Raw genomic sequence first — 22540 nt, 5'->3', positions numbered from 1 at the left:
CACTTTTTCTTTCACCGCTTCTTGTTTAAAATCATAGTTATTTGCGGTGCAGCGCTGGATAGTTTGTGGTTTTCGGAACGGCTGTATTATTCCAGTATTAAGTATCTACTCTTTCACCATAATGTTATAAGAGGCTTCCCTGGTTTAAAATATCAGATTGCTCAAAATGGTATAAATATTGGTATCCTCCCAATATTTTTCAAGGTCTCATTTCTATAGAGTTGCAGTTTGGAGCTTTGATAATTTATTGCATATTTCTAATACAGCTTCATTTAAATGAATCATGTTACAAGAATCCAATTTTTCTACATATGTAGTATATCATTATGTTTTAACATCTTAATCGTATAATTTATAACCTGGTAATTTGCTAACTTAATCTGTTTTACCCATTAATTTCAGGGATGAAACAATTAATTGGTTAGTTGATCGGCAGAAAATCAATCGTCACAAATGTTGATAAAAAAGCTAAACATTTGCTATTTTCAGCTTGCCGCTTTTTCTGCTTAATATCATCATAAATTGAATATCTTTGGGTTTTGGACGGTTCTTTGGACAAAACTAAACATTTGATGATGTCACGTTTGTCTCTGGGAAATTGTGATCATTTTTTACTGTTTTCTGACATTTTTAGACTAAACGATTAATTGATTAATTGATTGATCGTAAAAAGCAACCAACAGATTAATCAATAATGAAAATAATCATTAGTTGCAGCCCAGTTCATTCCTAACCTGTTAATCTGTTTTCCTCTGTCTGCCTGTCTGCCTACATCTTTGCTGGCTCTTCAGCCTGTCTATCTGTTTGCTTGACGGTCCACTGTGTCACAGCGCTACTAATGGCCATTGCTGAGCCAGCCACTTTCTAAATGACACCCTCCTCCGCTCAATACAGCTGCCCTGCAGTTACGCACTCACTCCTCTCCCCCTTTTCTTGTTTCCACCCTCCACTCTCCACCGCTTCCTCTCATGCACAACAGTGGCTTCCCTCTCGCGCGTGGAAGAAAAGCAGTTTCTTGTCAATTTTCTCTCAATATTTTCCACTGAACATGCCTCTTGATGAAAGAACCTCGTCTTGTCTGACACACGCTCGCGCACTTTCATACATCACGTCACTGGCTGAATGAATGAATGACTGACAGCGTACGACTGGAGCATCGTCTCCCCGCTGATATCTGCACCCTCACCAACAGGACGATCCGTTCATTCATCATTCATTCCTCCCACTTCTCTCTCTCTCTACGTTCTTTTATCTTTTCCTCCCTCTTCACACCACATCCTTTCCTCTCCTTTTAATCATCTTTATCTTGTTGTTTGTGTGTGTGTGTTTGTGTGTTAGTCGCAGAGGATGGTGTAGCAACAATTCCTCTATTGTAAGACAGAACTGTACTGAAGACATATGAAAGCCAAATTGAGTTTGGCCTTAGTTTGACTACATCAACTCTTCCAGACTAAATACTGGATCAAAACACACTCATGATCACTCTCATTCTTCACACATATCAGCTCTCCAACCTCTACATACCCCAGGTGCCACTTGGATTTAATATAGCTCAAATGACTTTATTTATTCTCAGAGGCATTGCAGTAGCATCTCGTCTTTACTATGATTTTTTTTTTTTACACACATTCAACAAACTTCCCCCCTCAAAGTTCATTGGTGAATCAGTTGGGGGTTTCAGCATCCTAAAAGATGGTGGTGGCAACATTTTGGCACTGGCAGCTCATAACTGGATTGCTGTAATTATTCATTGGGAGAGTGATGCCTTCCAGCGGCTGAAGATTGATTAGCTTTGATACGCGACTTAGTGTAATCTGTCTTTGACCAGGGCACCTGTCCAAATTGGCAGGAATAATAAAAAGAGAGGAAGTTATTTTTAAAGAGAGAGGAGAAATGAGCGAGCAAATGACGATGAAGGTGGGTGGACAAAGGGAAGAGAGAAAGATTGAGGCACATCCTGTGTCATGTCTCTTGTGGCGCCTTTCGCCATACACAAACCATCAACCTGCAAACAACAACAGCAGGGCAACCATTTTGTTTACAGTTGAGTAAGGCTCTCAAGCTAAATAAAGCCATTACAACCTAAAATACAGCACCTCTTATTGTCAGCATTACTGTGTACTTAGTTCAAAGTGTTAGTTTTCCAAGCGCATTTGGGGTATTTTTTTATGCCTTGCTTGTTTTGTCAGCCAGACCAACACGATCCTCGGTTGTCTCATTTTCCACGACTAAAGTGTGTCTTCAGTTAATCCTCCAGAGTAAGCATGGCAGAACTTAAAAGGCTCTGATTAGGCTGTTGTGTCCCACAGGTTGGCTAGATATAAACTCGTGACACACTCACAGTGCCCATACATACCCCAGAGACCTCTCTTTGTGTTAATTAAAGGAGTCTCAACTGCAATTAGCAGGCTTTACAATGAGCGTACCCACAGATAGACACATACATGAGCACACATACATATACACACACTGATACAGATATATCCAAACTGTGAGCACATTTACGGGCCCACAAACACACTTTACAGTTGCTTAAGCATCACAATGCCATTGCATTTTGTTGTCGGGCCAAGTATACTGGATTGTCTGCACTGTCCAATAGTGATCATGTTTAATGACGTCAAAACACAGCAGCCATTTTTGATAGTGACCTGCAGACCAAATGAAGATTGAATGGAACAAATATTCTTTTTCCTTCCTCTGAACCTCTGACATCTGAAATTCTGTTTTTTAAAAACAGATAAAAAAATCTGCCAGTTTGGTGAAATAACTTTACCTCTTTTTAATGGAATTTTCAAAGATGTCCTGTAGGATCAAGTTTAATTTTCTTGGTACCAATGCAGGGGACTGCCTTTTCATTTGTTGTTTACAGAAAATCAACAGTGTCTTGAAACTCCTTGAAAAGGTCCTCTTCTGCAGTTAAGTGGAGTGAAATTTCTCTGTCACCCCTCTGGCAAAACTTTTCAAGTTTTATGAAGTCTTTAAAGCTATAAACAAGAATACATTGTTTGTTAGAGGATTGTTTCACCAAATACTAATACAATTTATGTTTAGTTTCATGTAGCCTTGCAGGAGATCTCTCTCTCTCTCTCTCTCGCTCTCTCTCTGTTGGATTTCTGCTGCCACCCCATTACAATAGAAGTAAATGGTTTTTCATTTGTGATGCTTAAAGCATTGAAGAAAAAAAAAGATTTAAAACATTTAACAACAATGTGTTTTCACAAATAATGTCCTTGTTAGTTTGGATAGTCCGCAGACCTCACTGTAAACAGTTTTCATTAGAACAATTTTCCACTGAAGAAAATTGCCTTTAAAAAAACTACTGTGAGCAACACACACACACACAAATCCACTCACCCCCACTGCACTGAAATCTCATAGACAAATAAAATACATATTTTTTTTGTAATTTTGTAATTTGGAACCCATGCCCAATATCTTGTGATATCTTGTGCTTCATGTTGCGTGTCTTTTTGTATGAAAGGACAGTCAGATAGAGAACCTTAGTTCATGCCGCCCCTTGTGTAATCCTGCTGCAACCCCACAACCTAAGAACTGAGTTGCTGTGTTCCTCTCCCTGTTAGACCTTTAGTACCTGTGTCCATGGTGGCCAAATGGCCCATCATCCTGTCTCCTTATGTACCAAATTAAACCAGAGCTCTCTCCCAGTGTGCTCCAGCCTTGTCCACAGGAAATCAAGGCCAGGTGGAACTTAAGTGAATGAAGCCCCACTTTGGCACATTCTAGCTTGGGTGATGGTGGCAAGAGCGATGCCCCCCTGGAGCTTGGAGGTTGGGGAAGGACACACAGGGACACACATGTACAGGTGCGAATACCTATTTGCTGATGTTCACACACGGGCACAAACTCACAGTGAATAGGTGCTGTCAACTCTGTGGCAACGCTGCTTAGCCGCTCCACTCCCATATTTACTTATTTATTGGCAGCAATGGCTGTGATGACAGGGCCACTCACTCTCAGAAAGCCTCCCAGGCTCCACGACATCCCTTCAAGCAATAGCGTAAAAATTTTAAGAGCCCCAGGCCTGGTTTGATGATTTTGACGTGAGTTAGCGTGTAGCGGAGTTGTCGGGTGCATTCAGGGGGCTAACTGTTCTAATGCGTTTACCCACTTGCCTTATGTGTGTGTGTGTGTGTCTCAAAGCGAAGCGAAGTGTCACTTAATAATTTAGTCGTTGGTTTCGTCCCCCTCACCATCCATCCATCCATTCACAGCCCTTTATGTCTTGCCTCTGGGAATGCAGAGGCCATCGCTCTGCCTCTCTGGGAGTGATAGAACGAGCAGAGACAGGTGACAGAATCCGGTGTGGTGGTGTGTAAGGACAAAGTGAGAGAGACTGACTGTGAAAGAAAGAGAGACAGACAGCAGAGCAAAAATAAACACTCAGAAACAGACATGAATTAAAGTCGCTCGAGGTGATTTATGAGTGACTGGAAGATAATGAACAGCAGCCACTTTTTTGAATGTTAATTTTTACAATGCAGGTTTATTATACAGAACCTCATATTCATTCTGTCATTAAATCTGTCCAACGTGTCATATGTTTTAAAGGGATGCAACACAGACATGTAAGACGGAATATATACCCATGCCTTGCACACACACAAACACACACAAACACACACACACACACACACACACACACACACACACACACACACACACACACACACACAGCTGGCCTGTGCATGCCAGATGTAGACAGGAGGTCTCTGTCTCTCTGTCTCTCTCTCATCACTGTTTTCAGACTAATAGGTTCTTGTTCTGCATGGAAGTGGTTCTAAGGCGAGAGCGGGAACTCAAAGCCTGCACGCCAAACCTGTGGCTACGGTTGTAATAATCAAATAATGTAACTTGGCCACGTGTAAGAATGTGTGTTAATACATGAGAGCTTTCAACAAAGTCTCCCAATGCCAGTGGCCTCCTATATACTTTAATATGACTTGATGTTCACTTAACCCCCCTCTTCCTTGTAATTGAAACCTGATGGTGGAATAATAATCGTTTCTTCATATTTTTTTTTCCTCTTTCTGCATTCACTAAGCTGATTTTTGCTTGGGCTGTGGGATAGTATTCAATTACAAGAGGTTTGGAGGAGGGGAGGGCAGCGATGGGCATTACACTTACAACCTCTCCATGGGTTCACTGGAAGAGAAGCTAAAATGACTTGTGAATGCACAGATCATCTGGATGGTGCAGACATCACGCAGAACTTTAAAAATAAAAAATATATAACTTTTGAAGCTACACTTCCTACTTTTTTTCCCTCTCTACACACACCCACAGTTGAAAAAAAGATGAAGAAGAAAGGCAGAGAAGAAAGATGTGCAGAGAGTGAGAATTGAACCTCAACTTTTTTTGTGATTGAAATACTTCTTCCTCTGAGCTGAAGTCCCAAACCAAAACTTTGTTGCTTGTTTGCTAAGTGGTTTTACTACCACAGGATGATTTGTGTGACATTTATTTGGGAGTTTTTTTTGGCCGGGGAGAGTCACAAGTGTTTGTGTGTTTGTCGTGTTGTTAGCGGTTATGTTCCTTGTCATGTGTGTGCCATAAATAAAGACTCCCCTGGCTAATGTAACCCACATGTTCTTTGTTCCCACCTCCTTCGCAGCTCGGCATTTGTTTTCAGGGAGGATTCAGATGGTACACAGGTCTTTTGGACTGTGTCTCAGCTTTTGTGAGGTCATTGAAATTTTTTTTTTGTTATATCAAAAACAGTCGTGGACTTCCCTGTTACTCACAAAGGCTAACCAATATAATGTGTGATTCCCATTACTTCACTAGCTCACCACTGAGCAGATGCACAGCTGGTGACTGATGATCTCTCTCGAAACACATTTGCAGTCATACCCAGACATAGGTATTAGATTGAACAATTGTTGGATTTTTGACTCTTTTCGATAGAAAATAATTCATTCTGAATGCCAAATTGGCCCCCATATGGGATGACCCTGATTTTAAGATGCCCCCCCTCCCCCTTGTTTCCAGCACCTGTTTTTGGAAAACACTTAATCAGATTAGTCCTGTTGGGAACTTTTCCCAGAGGTACTGCTAGTCATCCTCATCCTTGAAGTCTTTTGTATCACTAAAGTGACACGATTTACTTCTATTAAAACAAAATGTAAATCCCACATTTGTGTAGCTTGTTCATGACACACTCAACCACTCCACTGGAGGGCTTTTGGTATCAATCAAAATAATTTTCTATGACTTTTTTCAGACTGTCTGTTTGGGTTCCTGGTTATGACAGTCTGTTACACCAGTAATTCTTGGCTGCGTGTTCCCCGGTCCATTTCTCTTCACTTTCAACACATGTTTTCATCATGAATTTATTTCCTCCATGGCCCCAAAACATGTTCCACAAGCCGTCAGAATTTCCTGTAGGTTAAACTAGGCTACTGAAAAACCTTTATGGATGACTAACTCTAAAATATATACTATAAACAGACAATCCATGATGCAACACCATCTATCTATGTTTGGAATATGTAATTCTCTAGTCCTTGAATATAATACGACCCCCACCTTCTCAAATGTAATTTCCAGGAAAAAAAATGTCTGAATTTTGGGCAACTTCAATAATTGAATCATACTTTTTCTGGTGCTGTATTCCCTGTCAGTATTTTGTGCCACCAAACAAACAGCAATCCTCCAGCAGTTAAGAAGGTCACTGTAACAAGGACTGACATTACACTCTCTTTTATCTGGGCCACGGCAAGTTGAGAAAGTGTTTCAGTGAGTGTCAGAGGAAGCAGAGAGCTAAAAGAGGGAAAGATATATTAGTCAGGTCAGAGGAGAGAAAGTCGTGAGATCGTGAGAAAGGAAGGGTGAAAACAGAATAATGAGAGGCGGAGAGATGGGAAGTTAGCAAAGAGGAGAGAAGAGAAGAGAAGGAAGACACTGTAGAGAAGGACTTTGTCAAACTCTCAGTGCTGGGTTTGGTGGAGATCAGGCTGGTGGGGTGGGGGTGTACTATGGGGCCGCTGGCAGGGTTGCCACGGCAGTGTTCCGGATGGGCAGGCGGTCTCCTCTCAGGGGGTGAGGGGGGACGTGGGGCTGTCAGGGAGCCTGGCAGGTAGAGACACAACGCCCTGTGACTGGGGGGGAGCACGGGTCAGTGAGAGAGGACAGGAGCGAGGGGATGGAGGCAGTGGAGGGGTGAGGTGGAGGCCTGTCTGATGAGGTGAGAAGGAGAGAATAGAAAAGGAGGGAGGGGATGGGGGGGGGGGGGTGAGACATGAGGGAAGTAAATGAGGGTGAAGGAGGAGAAAAGCTAGAGATGATTAGAAGAGAATTATCCAAGTGTGAGTGCAGATGTCTGTAAAGTTAGAGGAGGGAAGAAGAGGGAGAAAAACCAGAAGGATGGGCGCACAGTGCCCTGATATACACGTCTGTGAAATGCCCCGAAACCAGCCCAGTCATTAGGCAAGTGATGGAACTCAACCTCTTCTTCCTCTGTTTCTTCTTCCTCTCCCTCTACATCCTATTCTTCCATCACAATATTCCAACGCCTCATACAGAATGTAACCCTTTCTTTAATCCACCACACCCTTATTGTGGTTTCACACCAAATGCACAGGAGCAAATAGTTTGCCTGAGGATCAATGTAGAATGATAATCACAGTGGTAATCCTACAAAGATAATCACAATAATCATGATAATCATAGAATGGTAATCCTACAAAGCAGCTACTGTAGTTAGGATGCTACAGACTACATCAGAATGTAAACAATTGCGAGATCAATTTGCTGTGATAATTATTGCCACATTCGAGTGGCAATAAATATAAAACTGGTGGGATCGGAGAGTAGAGTTACACAAATACGGCAAATTAGAAATTCCCAAATGAACTTTTCCACCATTCTTCTCTTCAGTAGAACTCAGGTCAGCAATATTTGGGGTTAAAGTTAAATTTAGTTGAACTTGGGCTGCAAAACCTGGCAGAAAATCATGGTAGTGTTTCATGTCTCTTAGCTACATGCTGTACATGATGCTCACAACATTTAAAGACACAATACTGTATTCATTAAAATGAACCATGACAGATTTCTTTTCATGGGGACTTACAGAGGCCTAAAAAATGTTTCATGGCTTGCAGGCTGTAAATTGAGAACCTAAATTGAGAAGACATGGTTGCAATATCTGCAACAATGTTAATAGTTCATTAATCATCTTCATTAATCAATCATTAATTCACTCGTTCCAGCTTCTCAAATGTGAATATTTCCTGATCTTCTTCATCTTCTATAAAAGTAAATTACATGTATTTGGATTGAGGATCATTTATCTGACAAAACAAGTGATTTGAAGATGTCATGTTTGGCTTTGGGAACTTGTGATCTTTCACTACTTTGATAGTAGTAAATACATTTTATAAATTATAAATATTATAAATATTATTATTAATAAATAATAGTGATAAAACATGCAAGCTGCAACCCTAATAATCTCTTGTGACGATGCAATGAATATTTGGTACAGAACATTTTGGGGTAACAGAGTCTGCTGATGTGAAACCCTACTGAAAAGTGTGTGTGTGTGTGTGTGTGTGTGTGTGAGTGTGTGTGAAGTGAGGTGAAAGTCAAGGTGCCCAACAGGCTGGTTTAGACTTTGCTGCAATTTTGGTGAGTAGAACAATGGTCTGGTCAGGTTGTTGCTGGCAGGGTCAGAGGTTCACGTGTATGAGTATTGTGAGTGTGTGAGTGTGTGTGTGCATGGCTCCAAATGTGCATCATTTGCTGTATTGGTTCCGATAAAACAGTAGTTTTGTCTCCTGACCTCATGAGTGGAGTCTTCCCCTCTTGGAAAAACAAAATTAGCACGAGGAGCACTTTATACATAACATGTGTCATTAGGTCATGAATTGCCAAATAGGCATTAGCAGATTGTGCCTCCAGCCATTAACCTTTTGTCATTTAGTGTTACCACAAATACAGCTGAAAATCGTAAATAACTCATAAGACTCAATGAAAAATGCTCCACTGACATTTTTTTTTTCCCCTCTCATTTTTTTTCACAAAGGTGCACTTATTAGCAGAGGCCAGAGTGCAGTGATCAGTGACACAGACAATCATGTGGCTCCCTCTCATTTCTCTCAGACCTTTCGGTGCCCTCGCTTGTCTCTCTCAAAGTCTTTCTCCCCGTCTCTCTCCCTCCCGCTATCACAAGTAGAGGGCTGTTCCTGTCGGTGTCATATGATGTCTTGTGGCCCTGTAGTGGTAGCAGAACAGTGACAGTTCTATCCCTGTGCCATCTGATCGACACGCCATTCCTTGTCACATGGAGACACACACACACACACACACACACACACACACACAAGCTACAAGTTTATCTGTGTGTGTGAGCATCCTTATACGACCATAAATCAGGTCACCGACAGTAACAGCCCTTAGCCATGTGCTCCTGCTTATGTATATACGCCACTGTACAAAGGCTGCACTCACTCTTTTGGTAATGCCAATTCCCACCAGTGTTAAACCATGATTGTTATTGTTTAGTTTGCCTACTTTAAATGATTGGACCTGAAATGGGCAAAAATCTCAGAGGTTTTAATATGGAAAAAAAGTTAAGATGACAAAACAGCTGACAGGATGAACTCTAGATGGTCTTTTCACGTGACAACCTGAAGTGAACCACTGTTTTCTCTCTGTGTTCGAGAAGCATCCTTCTTAGCACAGACACTCATCAACCTTTTTTTTTTTCTGCTGGCCTGAATCATTTGTTTCTGCAGCACATAATCACCATCACTGCACAAATTATGTTGTTCCACTCTCCTCTCTCTTTCTACCCTCAGCTTCTGTCCTTCCATTTACCCTCGTTTTATTGTGTAAAAGGCCAATTTGAGTTGGGTTTTGCTCAGTTGTGATTTCATTCCATGAAAAATTATCCCCCCTCCAAAAAAAAAAGAAACAAAACAAAACAAGAAAAATAACACAGCAGACAAGCATCATAATTATGACTTTTTGATGACCTCTGAATCTTTTTCGTACTTGCTGTTGTTTGCTTGAACAGGTTCTCTCTTTGCGCAGAAGATAAAAAGCAAGGTAGTTTGCCTCTCAAGACATAAGAGGGACTTGGCTCTCTTGAGACTGTTCTAACAACTCAATGCTGTCACACCCAATTTCTGGGCTTTTTCACCAATTAGTTGTCAATGTTTGGGAAGCAAACAGGCAGCGCTGAGAGGTTTGATGGGTATAATAATGTGGGCTTAGTGATGAAGGGTGCCCTCTGAAACACACTTGTAGCTTACAGTCAAAAGACAAAAAGGGCGTTAAGAGGTCAAGGGTGCATTATGTCTGTCGATTTCTTTCACTCTCTCTTTTACCTGATAAGCTCTATGGCCTTTAGTTCACTAATAATTTACTTAAAATCCTTTTTTACCCTTAATCTCTATTTCTAAATACAATTCTTGACTGGTTGGAGTCATATTCATACATTATTTGAAGCATATCAAATCCATCTACAGCAATTATAAAAAAACTAATACCTGTATGTTACATTAATATAAGATACAGATTATGTTATTATGAATTGCATTAAAAATCAAGATTCAAAGCTTTGCAGTCCTATACACAGAGAGCAAGTTGGACTGTGCAATGAAATTGGATGTTTGCCATCCATAAAGATATGTAAAAAGTGAAAAGCTAGAACAGGAGAATACAAACAGAAATGAATAATAAGTATACATTAGCACATTTCAGAAAATGTGCTAACTGATATTGCTGCGTAGGGTAAAAAGTGCCATCAGATTGTAACTTAAAAGACGGATATAACTAGGATATAGATGTATTGATATCAATTGTGATATCTAAAATGGTATTAGTACGACCCGAGGGCCAAGCACAGACTAGCGACATTTTACATGTGACATTTCAGGCATTTTTGAGTAATGTATTATATCAGTTATGACTCTGGAAATGCAGGTGCTGTTCTGTAAATCTTCAGTCTTGACAATCCCTTTTCTGACTGCTTGGATTGTAGGATTGTACCCCAGACTGAGCGTGTGAGTCGCTGGGGAATAAGGATGCTATGGCAGAGCTTTAACCTCATGCACACTCTTGTATTGATCCGTACAAGCTTCAGTGACTGTTGCTACAGAGCCGGCTGCACTCTGTCATACAGAGCTCTCCCTGTCACCAGTCAGTGGCAGCTATGGAGGAGTGCAACAACACATCACACACCGGTACCCCCCCACCCCACACGCACCCATCAGCTTCTGGGCTAACACACAGCCACCAACCCTGCCCTCTTCTCCTGCCTCCCCCACCAATGCCCCCACCCCCCCCCCCCATCCACCCTTTTTTTGCTCTCCCTCTTTCTCTACCTCACTTTTCCTCTAATGAGTTGCAACACTGATAACGAGCCTGATGATCTTCCATTGATTCGGCTATCACTTGCTTGTCTGGTAATTGATCCGTAGCTGAGCCTCTAGTTAATTATATGGGCTTCGACATGGACCCCTGCCCCGGGGGGAATTCTCAAGTCCTGCACAATAATAGTTTTAATAAAGGAGCCTGAGGATCTCCTGCATCCTCTTTTCTACCCCTTCCTGCTTCCCAGCGTTTTTCATCTTCCTATTTCCATCTCCCTCCTCTGTTTCCCCTCCAAATTTCTCCATCTCCGTATTTTTACTTCTCCTTCTCTTTTCCGTTTCCCCTGTCATCACGGCCATTACCATCAGCAGAGGCAAGGGGGGAGGAAAAAGAGGGAGAGATGTGGAAGGAGAGTGAGCAATATTGGCAGAGTCCACTCCTCCTTCCCACAAATAACAGCCATTAACCAGCCAGGTCAGAAGCTGAGCCACCAGCTTGACTTGAAACACTGAGTGCCACTTGAAAAACCCACAGACTAGCACATTTACAGACGAGATGGGAGGGAGAGACGAGAGAGAAAGAGAAAGCGTGAGCCGGAAAGCAAAAAGGAACCTCTGCCGCTAAATTGTCACTTAATATAATTAGCCTGAGCCTCATGCATTACCTTTTCAATAAGTTGTTAAGAGTGGAGCGGGCGCTACATGGACAGGAGGTGACACATTACGCCTTTTACGACAAGACTGCTTGTGGCTTCCGACAAGGCGCAGGCCACTATGCGAAAGATAAATGAAGAGAAGAATAGAAAGGAAGGGAGGAGTAAAAGTAAGAGCGAGGTAAAGAGGAAAAAAAAATCACGAGAGACAAAAGCAAAGGATGCAAATGTAGGCAGGGAAGGAAAAAGGAGTGAAGATGTAAATTGAGCTTGAGACAAAGGCACAATTGCACATTTCAAAGACACACACTGTACACTTTTCCCTCTGCCAGCAGAAATCCCTTGTATATAACAGTAACGACCGGTGTGATAATCTCAGCAAAGGTTAACAGTACACTGCCATTACTGCACCGTACAAAAGGCTTTTAACAGACAACCAAGCTGCTGTCTACAGCAATTTACCACAAAATTTGAAGTGACTTTATATATCAGAAGCCGTTTAATGTAGCCGAGGAGAGAAGTTCTCTCTCTGTCCCTTTCTCTTTTGTTCCTTGGTGGTGGAAAGATCACAGTGACATCTCCCTCTTGCTGCGGACTGAGGCACCTGGTCTGTCATTTCTCTAATGATGGTGGGGTGAAAAGACGGGGTGGAGAAGAGATGGGAGATTTAAAGAGAAGAGAAGGAGGAAAGAGGAGGAGGGGGGGGATGTCTTCATTGTTTGAGATGTGTCCTATGCTGTGTCAAAGGAAGCATAGATCTCCTTTTTTTTTTTTTTAGTTTTATCCTCCTGTGTGTCTTTTTCTCTGTGTCTGCCTCCCTTTACTCCTCCATCCCTCATTTTATTCCCTTACCTTTGCTGCTGTGGGGACCAATTTGGCTAAAATGGAACCTCTTCCTCATTTTTTTCTTAATTAAAATCCGAGAGCCTCCGTGGGGGGTGGGGGGGGGGGTTTCCTGTGTGCGTGTGTGTGTGTGTGTGTGTGAGAGAGAGTGTGTGTGTGTGTGTGTGAGAGAGAGAGAGTGTGTGTGTTCATATGTATGCTGGTGGCAGATTGCCTGCGTTCCATTAGTCTTTCATTAGAGTGGGTGAAAATCAAACAAAGGCAGCAGATTTTTTTGGTAATATAACAAGTCGGTTTTTTTTTTTTTTTTTTTTTTTTTTTTTGCTTTTTTTGTTTGTTTTTTGGTAATTGCCCTACAAATCAGAAATAGAACGATTTTCAGCTGTGATCAAACAATATTTCTGTAGAGGACAATCCTTCATTTTCAGTTTTCAAACAAAGAAACAAACACCTGAAAACATTGAGCAACAATGACGCTTTTTGTCAACCTCTGTTTCTTTTTTTTCTCAAGGTAGAAACTGAGCTCTTTTGCGAAGCACCGTGTGTGTGTGTGTGTGTGTGTGTGTGTGTGTGTGGTGGGATAGTCCCACAGGAGAACTAAGTTGCTCTGAGACGTGCCGGCCGCTCGCAGCACAAATGGTAATAAGGCAGGGGGACAAACACCCCCACCTCCCCTCCCCTTCTTCTGCTCTACGATGACGTTTGCCCCCACCTTCTTGCCCCTAGCAGAGGAGGGGTGCGTGTGTGTGTGTGTGTGTGTGTGAGGAAGCGTGCAGCGCGATGTCATTGAGCATCTCAGAGTGGAGCGGCACAGTTGACTCTGTTGAGCCTGCACCGGCCCGACACATACACACACGCTCACTCACACTCAGACACTCAGAGAGTCTCTCACTCTCACTCGCTCGCTTGCTCTCACATGCTCTTGTTCTCTCGCACACACATACACACATACAAACACACATGCTCAGGCGCTCAGTTCAGTTCCTCAGCGGCTGCGGCGGAGTACAGAGGAGTCAGAGAGAGAGAGAGAGAGAGAGAGAGAGAGAGAGAGAGAGAGAGAGAGCCAGAGAGAGAGGAAAAGAGAGAGGACAGGCGGCACGGCACGGACGTCGAGAGAGGGACACAATCACAGAGAGAGAGAAAGAGAGAGAGAGGGAGAGAGAGAGAGAGAGGAGCGGGAGGCAGGGAGAGCTGGATAGCTGGTGGCTCACTCCCACACCTCATCTTCACTTTGCTGGGACAGGCACAGAATTGATGGTAAGAGACGTTCATACGTTTTACTGGCTCAACTATTTGCTTTTTATGGAGGTTTTTTTTAATGGGATTTTTTTTTTATTTATAAAAAAAATTGACTTTTAACATTTTTGAATGGCTTGACATGTTTTTTTTTGTGAAACTGTTTATTTGTGTTTTACATTTAGTTGTACGTTTGCTGTGTTTGGTTTACAATTTAGTACGCATTTTGTATTTTCATTTTTTTTAAGATTTATTTATTACATAGAAAATATTTATCTATTACATCAGTTACATAGAATTACACGGATTTGTTTTTATCCTTCTGTGTGCTTGTGTTCAGAGTTGAGTTTGCTGGTGGCAGTTGCCAGGTTGTTTAACTTTTCTTTTCTTAGTTTTTGTAAATTTCTCCCATATTGCAGTATTGTATGTCAGTGTCTAAATGTGTGCATGCATGCATGCAGGTAAACATGTCTTTCATTGTGTGTGTTTGTGTGCAAGTGTGTTTGTGTTGAGTTCATGTCCGAGTACAAATGACTGACAGATGGATTAAAGCAAAAAAACGAGGCCACGGGCAACATCATGCACCCCTCCACACTAATTCCCATAACCCCCCTCTTTTTTTTTTCTTTACTCCATTCTTGCTCACCTTCTCATCAGCCCCCACCTCACCTCCATCCTTCTCCTCATCGCTCCTCACCTCCAGTGCTCCGCTCATCTTGCCCTGTCCAAGACGAGGCCCCCGAGGAAATTCACCGCAAGCCCTCTTTTCTCTCTCTTCACGAGAATTAACTCCACACACACACACACTCCTCTGCCACCAGGGCTGCCAAGAAACCTCACACACATCTACTCCCTCAACTCCCCTCTCCCTGTTATCCTCCTCGAGAAGCAGGACCCGTGCAAGACGGGGGGAAAAAAAAAAGAGCAACACGACCCCAAAAGAACCCACCTTCACTGACTCTTTTTTTTTCTCTTCTCTCCTCCTTCACACTCCCACATCCCTCCTGCCCTCCCTCTCTGTCTCTCCCTCTCTCTCTCTCTGTCTAAGTCCAAGGAGGCAGAGTTGGATGTGAGAGGCAGTGAGTGCGACACAGTCCCACCAGAGCCCAGCACAGACCCAGAGCCACCCAGGCCACCTTCAGCTAAGGCTAAAGGACCCAACGGCACCGCTGGCGATTGCACCAGCATCCCCTCCAGTAGCCACAGTAGCAGTAGCAGCACCAGTAGCAGCAGCAGCAGCAGCAGCAGCAGCAGCAGAAGTGGTCTGGGTGGCATTAGCATCGTTAGCAGCAGCGCTGAGGGAGCAGGCGAAAGCTCCATGCAGTTCAGCACCAGACCGCCTAGTGCTGAGCAGCCGGGCTTCATGGGGACATGGCAGCAGCAGAGCACTGACAGCAACCTCCTCTACAGAATGTCCCAGCAGGTACGTCAGCTCAGCCTCACCCCCTCATCCTCTCCATCTCTGTCTCTTCTCTCCTTCCTTCTTTCCAGTCTTTAATCAACGTCCAAACTTTTATTTTTCCTTCTCTTGTGTATATTCAGATGTTTGCTATTATGATTCTTATTACCTCTTGGTCTGTGTGTGATAGAGAGTGTTTGTGTATGTGTGTCAGACGGTGTGTGTGTGTGTGTGTGTTTGTGTAATTTGAGGGTTAAGGGGGGGCGTTTTGTGGGAAGTGTTTTGTTTATGATATTGCAAAATTACATATCTTCCCTGGTGTTCACAACTTTTCCCTACTTCTGGAATATTTCAGACTTGATGTAGTTGTTTTACACACACCATGCCTGAAAGTGTTTTCATTCATGTCTGTGTGTGTGTGTGTGTGTGTGTGTGTGTGTATTGTTTTTTGTTTTTTTTTTTAATTTTACTAATCCAGTGCATGGATAATTTTCTTCTCTATAAAATAAGTGAAAATAGTATATTTCATGCAGTTATTTGTAAAAACACACATTTTTATGCAAAAATTTGCACAATATCAGAACCCATTTATTTCCCCGTTTGATGGATTATCCCTTGTCCGGATTCGTTACATACATGCTTAAGTCTTCGTAATTGGTCTATGAGCGGTGTGGAGTTTAAAAGCAAGCAATAGCAGTGTTTTGGTAACCTCAGTGCCGATAAAGACTCGGGAAGGGGCACCCCTCTGGGACCGGCTAATTGACTTCATGTGGCCGAGGCAGGAAGCCCCTTGCACGGCTACAGAACAGCAGAGGAGCCGTGAATGAGCACAGGCTCGTCTGGAAAAGTAATGATGATAACGGATAGCCTGCACCGGCTGAGGAAAGTGCACATTTCCTCCCGACATTTCTCGCCTCTTATCGTGGATGTTACACTGAATTTCTCTTTTGTTTTGTAGCTTCTTTTTTTTTTTTTAATATATTCCAAGTGGCCCCAAGTTAGAACAAGCGAGTTATTTTTAAGGGATTGAGGGGGGTGTGGGGGGAGGTTTTGTGGTTTCGTCGGATAAATGTCAGGTAAGGAGAAGGGGAGAGAGGAGTGTAGTTTTGTGCAGGCTTGTATGTGTGTGTCTGTGTGCGTTTGTGTGTGCGTCCGTTCGCGCGCACGTGTGTGTGAGTGTGTGAGGGGGAGACAGTAAAGATAGAGGATGGTTGTTAGGTTGCAGTTAATCATAGCGGGACCTGCAGGCTCTCCGTACCATGCACATGCTGTTACGCACTCAGGCCACAGCGATCCTTGCGCAACAGCCTCGCCGCGGCTCTGTGTTGTAAACGATGAGAAACTTATTCTGTCACATTGACGATCTATTTTAGTTTTGTTTTTCTGTTTTTTTAAATCCCAAAGGTCTAATGGTGAAGGTGAAACTGATGTGTTGAGACTGAATCATATCCCGATGTAACTTTTTCAAATAAAACGTTTCCTAAGGCAGGCTTTCCGATATTGTTTGGTGTTTCTCAATAAAATATTTCCTTTTTGCACATTTAACTCAGCCTGATCTGCACCAAATATTAGAGTTTGATAGTATTAATATTCTTAACACTTTGCATCCTTGCACTTTTCATGCACATCATCAACAACTTTTTTTTTTTTAACAAGCCTCTTTCCTGTATTTTTTTTCTCTACTAAAGATAGAATCATAAAAACTATTGATAAGTGAATTGGTAGAGGCGGGCGCGTTGTTTCAGAGAGCAGAGCGCACCTCTCCTCTCCTCCTCTCCCGGTATGAGCAGGTGGATGGGCCCCTGCGCTCAGCATCTGCTGGGACCCCACGTTTGCATCCCCAATCCTTTTTACAAATGCGCACCGTTGTTTCAATATAATCAGCTGTGGGACTCGCTGTTATTTATCCTTCCTCGCACCACTTAGAAGACATCTTCCCATGTTTAGTAGGCATGACATAAATTCTCCGAAGGAAGCCTGTTCCTTGACAGACTCGCCTTATTGGAATCTAACCGATAATGACTTTGTGTTTGCCGAGGCTGGCGCACCCTGGGGTGTTGGGGAGAAATGCGTTATGGGCTTGTGTTTCAAAATCTCTCCTCTCTCCCTTAAAGATCAACTAGGTGACACGAGGGATGCGGTATTTTATCGTTGTTAGGCCAAATTATATTTCCATCTGATCGATAGAGACGCGAGACAGCTCTGCGCAGCGCGTTCAGGACAGATGCGGCTGTGGTTGAGATGCTTGGCATCACCAAGCCAAAAAACATTTGGCAATACTTTTGAAATTCCTTGTAAATCACAAACACGCAAATCAAGACTTTAAAAAGAAGAAAAATACCACTTTGACATGAATGAAGGCGTTTTCTAGCCCCACTTTCAACTACATAAATAAGCTGTGGCTTTACAGCAGGTGTCTGATCATCTCGGTGCATAAACATCAGTGACCGATGAGAGTAAAGCAAAGATTTAAATGATCAAATTACAAATGAGGAGATTTGACAGTGAATCTCAGTTTTTCTTCTCTTCACGGTGTTTTATGGGTAAATGAAGCCATAAAGAGCAGCACCTGCTTCATTCTGCGTAAAGAAAATTACTGGAACAAAATAGATGTCCATTTGAAATCGAAGGACACTTCAGAATTTATTGATTTCCTTTTTCATTGACTGTTGTATTTGAGACATTTTAATGTGTTTTATATTTCGGCTGTAAATGACCTCAGAATTAATACATTAATTTATTTCCATATTCACTCAGATGTTTCAGGACGATGAAACATTTTTTTTTTTGCCCTCAAAATATTTGTCATGTGATTTTGTTACAAACTGGAGAAACAGATGAAATTTAAAGGAGAGCTAAATATGTTTTATTAACTTTAGGCTGTTAATATGGGGCATTGATAACTTGTGTACTTGCAGTCGCTTCTGATCATTTTGTGTTTCTTTAAACTAACGAAATTAAGAACAGAGGCGATTAAGGTATGACTGAATGTAAATAATTGACACCGTTCATAAGAGGCCTTAATGGGTTTTTAAAGACACTTTTTTTTTTTAAAAGCCACAAAGCAAGAGATTCACAACCTTCATAAACCACGGAAGTGTCAACAGGAAACAGCATAAACAGCTCTGCAATTTAAATGAAATCAATGACATGGATTCGATAAATAGTGAAATTGGTTCACATTTTACAAAACACCGCAAGAGGGAGATTTCATAATTGTTTTTTTATGGAGGAAAAAAAAAACATACAAACATTAATTAGGAGTTGAATTATTTCCCAAAGCATTACGGAGTGATAATATTTGGAGCCCAATTGACCCGCTGCTGTACTGTACTGTACATGCGTGGATGTGAATATCGACCCTTGTAAGTTAAAACCCCGGAGTTAAGTGATACTACGAGCCTAATTGGTTCATCGGGGATAATTCCCTCACAATACAGCAGCCGTAGGCCTCGTCTTTTTTTTTTTTTTCTATTTTCTTCTCCGCTTCATGTCGGAGGAATGTGGGAACAAGTAAAGGATTAGAGAAGCTCGTAAAAAAAAAAAAGTGCCCTCACCTCCACCTGAAGATCTGATGCTGCCACCCAGGCTCACTGTAGACCTCGTAGGTGGGGGAGAGAAAAAAAAAACACAACAAAAAGCAGTGTATGTCTTCAATCTAAAATTATCTCTAAAATAGCCTCTTCCTTTTCTTTTTGCAAGGGTGCTGTAACGCGGCTTCCTTTGAAGTGCGACAGGTCGACTATGGGCCGAGACCTGGAAGAGGTACAGTGGCTTCTGCCTGCTCTCAGTGCTGCCTGCTTCATCTCACACGGAGACTTAACTCCACATATCAATACAGGGCTTTATAATATAGAGTTATCAATAAGAAATAAATGTAGTAATTTAGACAATAATACAATACATAATAACAATATAAAAAAAAAACATTTTCTTAAAATTTAGAGTTTTTACATTCTTTGATTTGTACCATATCTGCAATTTGCCACATTATAATTTTTTCTTTGACATAAAAAAAACACTCATCCACACCTCTGCAGCATTTTCTTTTCTCCCCATCATACATTTCAGATCATTAAAAAAAACTATACCCAAACAGTACTGTAATAAAATCAATATTTCTATATATCTTCTATCAATAATGTTTTAATAATGTCTCCCTCCTAAATACAAATAAAAGCTGTCCGGTGATTAGTTCACAATTTTATTCTCTTTCTTCTTTTTTTAATAGATAATAAGATATATATATTTTTTTAAAAAACATACACGCATGTTAACAAATATCCACCTTTTTCTGTCACTAAAGTCTGGCCTCATTTCTTCCATTTCAATCTTTCTTTAATATTTGCTCATGTTTTCATGTCTTGTGTCATATTGTAGCTTTTTGTTCACAATCTCAACGGTTGATTCTCTCTTATTTCATTGACTTCGTTACAGCAGTGTGCAGCCTGTTCAGTCCTGTCTGTGTGTGTTAAACCTTTAAAAGTGAATGCTTTTCGCTCTCAGGACATGACAGACATATTTGTGGAATAACATGTTCTGCTTTGTTTTGTCTAAGTCAAGAAATGGGGTTTATTATATCCTCTTCAGAACATGCTAATCTGCCTATTAACACATTGATACACTTACAGCGGTGAGTGTGTGTGTGTGTGTGTGTGTCTGTGTGCACATGTTGTTTTACACAGTGAGGTCCAGGGCGTTTTGCATGCTGCATATGTGGTGCATATGCATTGCTTCTTGCCATTGTGCGGGACTGGGAGGCAGTGATTTGATGCATATGTGTAGAATTATCCACAGTGAGTGAATATGTGTGTGTGTCGTTACACTCAACTGTTATATTTCCATGTCTGTCTTTGATGGGTCGTTGCACACAGAGCATATGGGATGCCTATATGTACATGTATCTGGTGTCAAGTGTGTGTGCGTGTGTGTGCGCGCTGACACTGAGGTTTGTGTGTGTGTGTATACACATGTGTGCGCTTGGGTGTTCATGTCTGTGCTTTTGCCATTTATTTTTCTGAGTGGGTGGCTAAATACTCATAAGCCAGTTGTGCGAGTGTGTGTGTGTGTGCATGAGAGAAAGCGAGTGAGTGCAGTTTGGTGAGTGTATGTCCTCTCCCTCTCTGTGTGTGTGTGTGTGTGTGCCTGTGTGTTGGCTCTGGCTCCATGTGTGTGCGGGTGCGAGGTGAAGTGTCTCTTGGCTGGCCTTGGCTGGAGAGCTGGAGGAGAGCAGAGGTGAAAGAGGAGATTTGCAGAAAAGACACGCACCACTTCCCCCATTACTACTTTTTCTTTTTCTTCGTCTTCTTCTCCTACGTCTCTGTCTCTCAGTGCTTCTTCTTCTCTCGCTCCCTTTTCCCTTCTCTTCTTATTCCCCCACACTTCAACCCCCCTTTCTTTTCCTTTCTCTTCTTCTCGACTATCTTTCCTACCTAAAAGTCTATCTCCACCGCCAGTCCTCCAGACGCTGAATCAGATTGTTTTATTCTACAGCTACTGTCTTTGCATAGCGTCAGTGCGATAAGTGAAAAGCGTTTTAAATGGAGAACAACTAACTGAGGAGAAGGGACTAGGTGTGTCTCTCCATCAGTCTTCAGGTTTTTGTTTGTTTAGTCTGGCTTATGATTTCTCCACCAGAGCTCGTCCCACTTACAGCATCTCTCCATATATTTTCGATAATATAAAGTTACGGTCTGCTCTTCCACTGTTTAATGCAATTATTGCAGTGCCACTGGCCAGTTTAGAAGGTCCAGATAACATAAACAGCGCTGAGAGAAAGGCCACTGTGGCATTCAGTCAGCGGGCATCTCTCTCAGTCTTTGAGCATATGCAACTACGGGGATGTGTATGTTTCCTGAAGGCAGCATTATTTCTGCAAGAGGGAGCACAGAAATGTGAGAGTAAGATTGAGTGGGAAGGTGGCTGCAGCTACTTGTATATTTAGCATATGTGTGTGTGTGTGTTTGTGTGTGTGTGTGTGGACTATTAAGGACCCATCTAGTTTGACAGAGTAAGAGGATGTACAAGGTCCCATTCATGCTGCGGTCCCCGTTATATTTACCAAGGCACCAACCAGAGGAGATATGACGTCCGCAGCATTTTTACTTTTAACTTGTTTTCAAAACATTTTTTTTTAATTGCATCACAGAGCCATTTAATTCAGGCCTGTTGTTACATTTTTTTTCTTTTTTAAAAAGTATATTTATTGATTTCCAAAGCGCCAGACAATTAAGGATGAAAGGGCAAATATGTTACCCTCTTTTCCAACTTATCCTCAACACAAAACACATTCTCCACACACACACACACACACAAAAATAAAATAAATAAATAAATAAGTAAATAAATAAATAGATAGATAATAAAAAAACCAAAACAAAACACCAAGACAGAGGGTTTATACAATTAGATATAACAAGGGTAATAAGGCATAATGATGGGATAATAGCATGTTAAACACTACATGGAAATGTACATCGAGATCTCAGTCCATGCTGGTCCAGAGACCACTCCGAAGGGCCTGGGCCCCGTCGTTTCCAGTACAATCCAGAAAGGGGTCCCAAATATGAAAAAAACTTAAATGGTTCATCCTTGAGCCAGAAGTTTATAGCTTCTAAAGGGATAGGTTCCATAACACTCCGAATCCAATGTGAAACCGTAGGGACGATATTGGAAATCCACTGAAGAAGAACACATCTCCTTGCACTAAAAAGAAGCTCCTTAAACAGCTTCAGTGAAGACGGGTTAAGGTTCAGTGCTGCTGACTGTATTGAAAAAATGCAGAAAGGGACAGTTTTTTCTTAAACACAGTATCAATTTCTTTACACACTTTGACCCAGAAGTCATTAACAAGAGGCATTCAAGGGGCATTAAAAAGGATTCAAAAGCATTCAAAAATAAATATTAACCTTCCGTAGTTTCACACTTATCACAGTATTTTGAAAGCAAAGGATTAAACTCTGTTGTTACATTTGAACAGAAACTGGAAAATATTTTAATATTATTTGTTGCCCTTGTTATTCCATTTCATAAATATTTTTATATTTCATGAACTTAAGATGTTTAAGTGA

General features: G+C 41.8%; 1 protein-coding gene across 4 annotated transcripts in view; it reads left to right on the top strand.

Annotated features, from left to right (window-relative positions):
* bnc2 (basonuclin 2) overlaps positions 1 to 22540 on the top strand; it is a 177989-nt gene that overhangs the window by 63102 nt on the left and 92347 nt on the right. For 2 of the 4 annotated variants that reach the window (XM_044347104.1, XM_044347108.1), the window contains exons 1-3: positions 13762 to 14092; positions 15120 to 15494; positions 19173 to 19235. In XM_044347104.1, coding sequence (XP_044203039.1) covers positions 13796 to 14092; positions 15120 to 15494; positions 19173 to 19235 — 735 coding nt within the window. In that variant the 5' untranslated portion in view covers positions 13762 to 13795. Of the gene's footprint in view, positions 1 to 13761; positions 14093 to 15119; positions 15495 to 19172; positions 19236 to 22540 lie in introns of those variants that run through there. The other 2 variants (XM_044347106.1, XM_044347105.1) reach the window with 2 other exon arrangements.

Source organism: Thunnus albacares, chromosome 3 (assembly GCF_914725855.1).
Source record: "Thunnus albacares chromosome 3, fThuAlb1.1, whole genome shotgun sequence".
In the NCBI taxonomy this organism is placed as follows: Eukaryota; Metazoa; Chordata; class Actinopteri; order Scombriformes; family Scombridae; genus Thunnus; species Thunnus albacares.
This window is presented reverse-complemented; position numbering and strand designations above follow the sequence as displayed.